Source organism: Salvelinus fontinalis, chromosome 30 (genome assembly GCF_029448725.1).
Source record: "Salvelinus fontinalis isolate EN_2023a chromosome 30, ASM2944872v1, whole genome shotgun sequence".
Lineage (NCBI taxonomy): Eukaryota > Metazoa > Chordata > Actinopteri > Salmoniformes > Salmonidae > Salvelinus > Salvelinus fontinalis.
The window spans coordinates 32,064,785-32,074,467 of record NC_074694.1 but is presented as its reverse complement, the minus strand read 5'-3'; the positions used below and the strand labels follow the sequence as shown (position 1 = coordinate 32,074,467).

The 9,683-nt window shown below is 43.4% G+C and overlaps 1 protein-coding gene across 12 annotated transcripts in view; it reads left to right on the top strand.

Annotated features, from left to right (window-relative positions):
• The window catches only part of cacna1g (calcium channel, voltage-dependent, T type, alpha 1G subunit), a 298,872-nt gene that overhangs the window by 194,267 nt on the left and 94,922 nt on the right, over positions 1-9,683 (top strand). For 11 of the 12 annotated variants that reach the window (XM_055890508.1, XM_055890498.1, XM_055890501.1 and 8 more), the window contains 2 exons: positions 1-100; positions 8,062-8,127. The exon at positions 1-100 is cut by the window's left edge and continues 56 nt beyond it. In XM_055890508.1, coding sequence (XP_055746483.1) covers positions 1-100; positions 8,062-8,127 — 166 coding nt within the window. The remainder of the gene's footprint in view (positions 101-8,061; positions 8,128-9,683) is intronic. The other variant, XM_055890502.1, reaches the window with a different exon arrangement.

The following is a 9,683-nucleotide window of genomic DNA, read 5'->3' as shown; positions in this document are numbered from 1 at the left end:
TCCTGTGGCTGCTCTCTACTTCATCGCCCTCATGACCTTTGGGAACTACGTCCTCTTCAACCTGCTGGTGGCCATCTTGGTCGAAGGCTTTCAGACTGAGGTAAACTAAGTAAACAAAATAACCCACACAGGCACATAACGAGATGGAAACACAGACGTGGGCTGAGGGCTTGGCCCATTCATCTGGGTCAATGTATTCATATACATTATCTTAAATATTTTATTCCTCCACCTTGACACTCACCCTACATCTGTTTTTTATTCTCTAATTGTGTCACTCTTTCTACTCCAAAAGATGTCCTCCCGTTCTCTCCTCCTCCCCTTTCTTACACATTCTCTTCAGCAGACAGGCCATACCCTTTCTCCATCCATCCATCCCTCCATCCCTCTCTCTTTTCTCAAAATTACAGTTGTCATATTTAACGATATTCACATTTGACTTAAAGTGATGTCAACCATCATCAGGACAATATGCCTGCATCACAATCACATTCTTCTCCTATCTGATCCCCTTTTACATTCCTCCTTTTTGTTATTCCGCCCTTCTACTCTCCACTCATAAAACACAATACAAATCTCTCTCTCTCCACATAGCCATGATTCTTCTCTGAACGCGAGGGCGAGAGAGAGAGAGGGATACTGAGAGAGGGAAAGAGAGCGAGACGTAGGAAAACAGAGAGAGATAGAGAGACAGAGAAAGGACAGAGAGTAAGGATGAATGTATGTTTTTGTTGAGAGTTAGATAGCATAGGTTTCATCTCTGCTATAAGAATGTATTCAGAGCAGCCCTGCTAGACATCGACTTTAACGGTTGTCTCGACAAAGAGAGTCAAAGAACTAAATCATTCTTGTTTGGCCTCTGCTTTTTTTTAATTGAACATTCCGTCTGATTCTTTTGCTCATTCATCTCTCTCTGTCCCTCTCTCGTTATCTCTCTCTTTCTTTCTTGGGAATTGTGACAGCACCTGTGCTTTGATGTCTTGTGCTCTTTGAAAGAAGGTAGCACAGCGTAGAGGAGAAAAGGAGAGGGGAGGAGATAAGGATAGACTTGATAGACGAGCAGACGGACTCATATTTAAAAAAACAGATGAATTGATCCGCTTTCTAGTTATTAGTCGTTACAACAGTCTGGTTTCTAGGTCTGTTATCTAGTAGTCATTGTGTCCAGAATAGCACAGTTATTTATGTTCAACATCTACTTTATCTGGCATCATGCAGCTCAGTTAGGAATGCATCCGCTAGGAAGATATTCTTCATAGCCAGAGAGAAGCGACTGTGGCTATGGAATAAACACAGCCATTAGCTGAATCATTTATGGAGTACAATAGGTAGCAGGAAAAGTTACCATGCCTTTTTATGCTATGCAAGTCTTGTTTTTAACCCTTGTGTGGTGTTTATGTTTATGTTTTTGTTATTCACCCAATGTTCGAGGGTCTGATGGACCCACAACATTATTGGGTTTTTAAAACAATACAGCCATAACAACTTACGTAAAAATACTTAATACTTAGATGTTGACTTATATCAATTACAAGCAATATTGACAGCATACATGGTGAATATTTGCCATTTACCTCCGCTAGATCACATTTATCAATAAAAGCGCTTTTTGTTTGTGAACAAAAATCAAGACATAGGTGGAATAAATCATGTTTATCTTGAACAAATATAAGTGAAACAAGGTTTTCATCTCTATTGATGTGTATTGCTTTGAACTGAACACATTGGAAGGACATATTTACACACAGTATTTTATGGAAATGACAAATAAGCCCCATTGGACACAAATTAAGGCTGGTCGACACACCACATGAAGGACATAGTTTTACTGTGTGTGTGTTGCAAATGTATTTCTTGCACTTGATGCATGTGTACTGTGTATTCATGTCCTTCTTGGGTCCACACACATCGTAGTGCTTCTACTTGTTGCTACCGGCTGCAATCTAGAATGATAAAAACACTTAGTTCAGGAATTTTACTAACATCTCACTCACTCACATACAGTTGAAGTCAGAAGTTTGCATACACTTAGGTTGGAGTCATTAAAACTCGTTTTTCAACCACTCCACACGTTTCTTGTTAACAAACTATAGTTTTGGCAAGTCGGTTAGGACATCTACTTGGTGCATGACACAAGTCACTTTTCCAACAATTGTTTACAGACAGGTTATTTAACTTATAATTCACTGTATCACAATTCCAGTGGGTCAGAAGTTTATATACACTAAGTTGACTGTGCCTTTAAACAGCTTGGAAAATTCCAGAAAATGATTTTGAAGCTGAAGCTCGAAGCTTCTGATAGGCTAATTAACATCATTTGAGTCAATTGGAGGTGCACCTGTGGATGTATTTCAGGGCCTACCTTCAAACTCAGGACCTCTTGCTTGACATCATGGGAAAATCAAAAGAAATCAGCCAAGACCTCAGAAAAACAATTGTAGACCTCCACAAGTCTGGTTCATCCTTGGGAGCAATTTCCAAACGCCTGAAAGTACCACGTTCATATGTACAAACAATAGTATGCAAGTATAAACACCATGGGACCACGCAGCCATCATAACGCTCAGGAGGGAGACGTGTTCTGTCTCGTAGAGATGAACATACGTTGTTGCAAAAAGTGCAAATCAATCCCAGAACAACAGCAAAGGACCTTGTGAAGATGCTAGAGGAAACAGGTACAAAAGTATCTGTAGCCACAGTAAAACAAGTCCTATATCGACATAACCTGAAAGACCGCTCAGTAAGGAAGAAGCCACTGCTCCAAAACCGCCATAAAAAAAGGTTTTCAACTGCACATGGGGACTAAGATCGTACTTTTTGGAGAAATGTCCTCTGGTCTGATGAAACAAAAATATAACTGCTTTTTCATAATGACCATCGTTATGTTTGGAGGAAAAAGGGGGAGGCTTGCAAGCCGAAGAACACCATCCCAACCGTGAAGCACGGGGGTGGCAGCATCATGTTGTGGGGGTGCTTTGCTGCAGGAGGGACTGGTGCACTTCACAAAATAGATGGCATCATTAGGCAGGAAAAGTATGTGGATATATGGAGGCAACATCTCAAGACACCAGTCAGGAAGTTTAAGCTTGGTCACAAATGGGTCTCCCAAATGGACAATGACCCCAAGCATACTTCCAAAGTTGTGGCAAAATGGCTTAAGGACAACAAAGTCAAGGTATTGGAGTGGCCATCACTAAGCCCTGACCTCAATCCTATTGAAAGTTTGTGGGCAGAACTGAATAAGCGTGTGCGAGCTAGGAGGCCTACAAACCTGACTCAGTTACACCAGCTCTGTCAGGAGGAATGGGCCAAAATTAACCCAACGTATTGTGGGAAGCTTGTGGAAGGCTACCCGAAATGGTTGACTCAAGTTAATCAATTTAATGGCAATGCTGCCAAATACTAATTGACTGTATGTAAACTTCTGACCCACTGGGAATGTGATGAAAGAAATAAAAGCTTAAATAAATAGTCCTCTCTACTCTTATTCTGACATTTCACATTCTTAAAATAAAGTGGTGATCCTAACTGACCTAAGACAGGGAATTTTTACTAGGACTAAATGTCAGGAATTGTGAACAACTGAGTTTATATGTATTTGGTTAAGGTGTATGTAAACTTCCGACTTCATCTGTATATAGTTACAGCAGGCCAAGGTAGGAGAGTCGGACACACACACATGCAACAACATCACTCACACTTACTTCTGGTATAGAAGTTTTGGTTCTGTGGGTCAGGCGGATGGGGCACCAGCATCCTCCTCCTGAACCCTCCTCATGATGGCTGCAGAAGCTGGGGTCCTTGGGATATGTTGCCTCCTCTGGATTTGAGGTCTAACCAATGCCTTGCCCAGCTCTTCGAGAAAGAGTTGTCTCCTGGAGCTTCCCTCTGTTCCAATCTGGGTTCAACGGCATCCAGATGACAAACCCGTTGTACTCCGAGATGTCCAAGATGTTGAAGAATATCACAAGTGGCCTGCGTAGGGTTCTTCTTTTGCAGCTGTAGCCAGTCACCAGCTTGTCTAAATTGTCCACCTCTCCTTTTGTGGCATTGCAATCCATTATGATTTCTGTTTTTTGATGTTCTTGGCCACAGATTCTCCCATCCCTATGCAGCGTACTTATGAGTACCACATTTTTGCCTTTCTTTGGCACGTAGGAGACGAGGGACGTGTCGGCCGTGAACACAAACTGAGAGGTAATGATAGGCCTGTATTCAACAGCTGACGTGTGAGCTCTGGCTTGTTTTTTTTGTACTGTTCCTACCATCGTCCTGTCCCAGCTTTTGCAAAATAAAAAAGTTATTGCATATGATGTTGTTGCCACGGAGTCCCCGTGTCACATCCAGGACAACCCGCATCCCTTGGTTCTTCTCAGGTGCTCCTCCATCTGTCTTCCCCGTATACACTTGCAAGTTCCACACAAATAATGAAGCAGCATCACAGGCAGCCCAGATCTTGATTCCATATTTTGCGGGTTTAGACGGTATGTAGTGTCTGAAGGAGCAGCAGCCCCTAAATTCCATAAGTTGCTCATCAACAGTAATGTTTGGCCCAGGGTTGTAAAAGAGGGGAAGGCGGTCTATCCACTTGTCCCACACTGACCTGATTGCAGCTAGCTTGTCTCTCTGCCAACGAGCTGGTCTGGTGTCTCGGTTATCGAAGCAGATAATCCTGGAGATAATGTGGAAGTTTTCCAGAGACATTGTTGCACAGAAAAGTTCTCTGCCAGATTCTATATCCCACAGGGATTCTGTGGATTCCCCATTGGATCGGAAAACACCAGCAAGGATAAGAACCCCAAAGTATGCATGTAAATGAGTTTGGTCCATCTCCTTCCATCTCTTTCCAAAAACACGCCTTCCCTCCAAATTAGTGCAGTCCAGAATGATTTTCTGGATGGTGTCTGGGATGAACAGTTTAAAAGAAGACTTTATGTCCTGCACATGAGTAACCACCATCCGCGTCAGCCCTCGTTGCATCCTTATCACATTGGCAGCCATGCGGGGTGGCTCATTCCTTGGGCAAGAACATTTCCCCAAAAAATGACATCCATATTTCTCCTCATGCAGGCTGCTTATGAGCTCCTCATGCAGGCTGCTCAGCTGGTTGCTGACGGGCTGGTCCTGGGGCTAGCTGCTGACAGGCTGGTCCTGGGGCTGGCTGAGGGTCAATCTCATCCTCTTCTTCCAACTCACTGTCAGACTCTGAATTGACAGAGACATGATCCTCATATTCATAAAATTCTTTATCTTCCAAAGTGGAAGACTCTCCATCCACACTAGCTTCTCTCTGCAAAATTATTTCAATTTTTTTGTTGTTGAAAAAACCTAAGAAAGAAATTTAGAAACCAACCAAAAACACAGAGAACCAGAAAACCTTAGCTTACGCCTTCACTATGGTGAAACACTGACACAATACAGAAATACACTAAGAAAAAAGAAGGAACAGCATGGCAGAAAACAGCTCATTGTGATTGAAGAATTCATAGAATCAAATCACTTCTGGGAACAGACTACACAAACAACCACACGAGAGTTACCTATCCAAAATGGAGATGTATGGAGAAACCACTTCTCCAACCTTTTCGGCCATAGAAAAAAAAAGCAAAAGCTTAGAATCTTTAAATCAGCTATTAAAGAGTACCAGAACCCACTGAATTATCCAGTTACCTTGTGTGAGCTACAGGACTAAATACAAACCCTCCAACCAAAAAAAGCCTGTGGTGTTGATGGTATACTAAACAAAATGATAAAATATATATACCACACATTGGCTATTCTTAAACTCTTCAACATTAACCTCAGCTCTGGCATCTTCCCTAATATTTGGGACAAAGGCCTGATAATTACCGTAGAATATGCGTCAGCAGCAATCTCTGAAAAAATCCTCTGCATTATCATCAACAGCACTCCAACATGTCCTCAGTGAAAATAATGTCCTGAGTACATGTCAAATTGGCTTCTTACCAAAATACCGTATGATAGACCACGTATTCACCCTGCACACCCGTATTGATAAACAAACAAAACAAAGCAAAAGCAAAGTCTTCTCATGCTTTTGACTCAATTCGGCATGAGGGCCTGCTATACAAATGGATGGAAAGTGGTGTTGGGGAAAAACATACAACATTATAAAATCCATGTACACAAACCACAAGAGTGTGGTAAAAATTGGCAATAAACACACAGATTTCTTTCCTCAGGGCCGTGGGGTGAGACAGGGAGCCCCACCCTCTTCAGCAGCTTGAGCCCCACCCTCTTCAACATATATATCAATGCATTGGTGAGGGCACTAGTACAGTCTGTAGCACCCAGCCTCACCCTACTGGACTAAGAAATCAAATGTTTACTGTTTCCAGATGATCTGGTGCTTCTGTCCCCAACCAAGGAGGGCATACAGGAGCACCTAGATCTTCTGCACAGATTATGTCAGACTTGGGCCCTGACAGTGAATCTCACTAAGACAAAAATAATGATGTTCAAAAAAAGATCCAGTTGCCAAGACAACACATACAAATTATATGTAGACACTATTGTCCTAGAGCACACAAAGAATTACACCTACCTCGGCCTAAACATCAACACCACAGATAACTTCCACAAGGCTGTGAACGATATACGAGACAAGGCAAGAAGGGCCTTCTATGCCATCAAAAGGAACATAAACTCAACATCCCAATTAGGATCTGGCTAAAAATACTTCAATCAGTTGTCGAACCCATAACCCTCTATGGTTGTGAGGTCTGGGGTCCACTCACCAACCAAGAATTCACAAAATGTGTCAAACACCAAATTGAGACTGCATTCAGAATTCTGCAAAAATATACCTTGTGTACAAGTAAAACCCCAAACAATGCATGCAGGGCATGTTCTGAGGCTTTGTTCACAAACACAAACAGACCCTACAGAGTCCCAGGACAGAAACACATTTAGACTCAACCAAATGACGAGAACACAAAAAGAGAACTATTTGACACACTGGAAAGAATCAACCAAAAAATAGGAGCAAATTGGAATCTGGCCTAAACAGAAACCTGGAACAGATCTAGGATGATATGTATTATCATCTCACCAGTGTAGACTCCACATTACAACACACACACTAACACACACTGTCTCCCCAATCCCGAGGCCTGATGTCCAAAACTGTTAAGCTGCAGCATTAGCATCGACTTCCCCACCTCTTCGCTTCCTCTCCTTCTCTTCCTCTCCTCCTCTCCCTGTCTTCCTCTCCTTTTCTCAGTTCATTCCAAAGCTGTTTGCTTAAATTCATTCACTTTCTTTTTTCTTACATCCTTTTCTGCAAACACAGAGTTTATTTTTAGTTGGCCGAACTTTGCAGTGCGTCAGGGTTGCTAGGTAACGATCGGGTGAATGACGTGAGTTGGGATGAGAGATGTTATGTTCTGGAGCCATGTCCTGGTACACACACACACATACACAGACACACGTACACACATATACACACGCCTCGTCGCTCCCTGTCCCCACAAATGGCTGGACATGATGACATGGGGGGGGGGGGGGGCTCTGTTAGCTTCACAGCTGTAGGCTCTGTTACAGTGTGCTGTGCTGTGCTGTGTACCCTCCACTTATGACTCATAAGTGACTGAATGACTTACTGTATAACTCATGGCTAAAATGTGTATAATTGCACACAAGAACATATGCTATGGCATTGAGCTGAGCTCAGTTTTCCTGTGTGTTATTGCTACTCAACTGCATTCTGCTATGATTGGAGTTTGAGCGTCGCTACAGTGTATACAGAGTATACTGATGGGATTTCTCTTCTCTACTGTGTCTGTGTCTCTTTAGCATGTAGCAGAATATATACATTATATATCTACCTGATCAACCTAATTCTCTTTCTGCTTTGTTTGCTGCTGCGATGCCTCTCCTTTCTTATTTTCCTACCTTTCTCTCGCTCTTTTACTCGTTCGTTCTCTCTCTCTCTTTATATCTCTCTATGTCCCTCTCTCTCACCCTTTCCCTTCTCTCTCTCTCTATCCCTCTCTGCTTCCCTCTCTTTCTGCGGTAAAACATCACACACTTCCACTTTAGGAAGTGCCCACGACAGAGGACTTGCATGTCCAGTTGAGCGTTATTCAACTGCCTACAGGGTCAGGGGTATGTACTGTACTGCAATGTGCTCCCACCTCCTCCCTCTCTCTCACCCTCCCTCTCTCTCTCTCCCACTCAGGCTCCCCCTGTCTCTCTACCCTCCACCACCCCTCTGCACGATGCCACGGCTGTTGAGACTAACCAGGTTGACAGTGTGTGTGTTCAGTGTGTGTGTGTGTGTTTACCGTCTTAACTGTAGTATCAGCCGGTTGTTCGGTAGTTGCTTGTTTTTCTGTTGGAAAGCAGAGTCCTCTCAGACATCTCTCTCTCTTCAGGTCCACTGGTTCCTTCCTTTAGCCTCGGGGTGCAAACAAACAAGCCCACTAGAAACCTGCCAAGAGTAGGCAGGCTAAAGCTACAGCGCTACAGTAGAAGCGTCCCTAAAGAGCGCTCTGTGTTAAGTCTCTCTGTTTTATCTGGCTAGAGGAGAGAGGATGTGGGTTAAGACTGAGGAGAAGCTTCAGTTCAGTCAGTTAGAACCAACGGGACAACATTTTACGAAGGCCAGTAAAGAGGATATAGCTAACCCTGGGAGTGGGAGTTTGAGAAGAGTCTGCTCTGTTTGGTCTGTAATAGTTAACCCTGTCACTGTGTGGACGTGCCTCCCTGCCCTGTGCAGTTCCTGTATTTGTATCTGTTTATGTGTAATGGAGGTGGTTCGGTGAACATGACGACTTGTGTTAGCACCCAGAGCCAAAGCTAAGGCCTTAGCGCATTGGGCTAACACAGTCTCGAGTCATGCAGGCAGCCAATCGAAAACCTGGTTGTCACATCTGCACCTGTGGCCAGAGAAGCAGCTGTGTCTGGAGACACTACTAGAGACTATTAGAGGCCTTGTCAAGTGAAGTTCCATCAACACTCCCACATACACACTCCCCGCTCCAAAGCACACTCACACATTTCTCCGTTCACACCTTTAGAGTGGCTTAATTGAGATTCTCTTTTGAGAACCTGTCTATTATTTTCTATCAGGTCTTATTATCAACATGCCTGCTCTAGCCCATCCCTCCCTCCCTCCCTCTCGCCCTCTCCCTAGCGTCTGCCTAAATTGGCCTGCCTATTTGTAAACAAGCCATTTTATGCCCGTCTTCTATTTCCGTGCTGCTGTACTACTCCCCATGGAATACTGTTCCCGCTCCTTGTTCCATCGTCTGACTTTGTTGTTTTCAAATAAAATGCCACCCTTGGAGCAGCTATTGATAAGGGCTGGAAGAGCGCTGCAACCCCTAGTTGCCTACAGTATGTGAACTGCATTGTTCAAATGATCAAGATGGATGATCAAATCAACCAAAGGGCCACAACTTAGCTCGGTCAATTCAATACATCTATTATTCATGCGTTCATTCGTTCATTCATCCGTTTGTAGATTTGTGCGTTCTGTTCCGGACTTGTGCTCATCCGTAAAAGTCCAGAGTTTTAATGTGTCCAGCTGGTGGTTTTAAAGGCTGTGAACAGCAGAATGATTATCAGCAGCAGAATGACTATTAGCCCATAAATACGGCTACTCCTGTGAGAGACAGATCAATAGCCGAGCAGAGCAGAAGCAGAGCAGAGCTTAATCT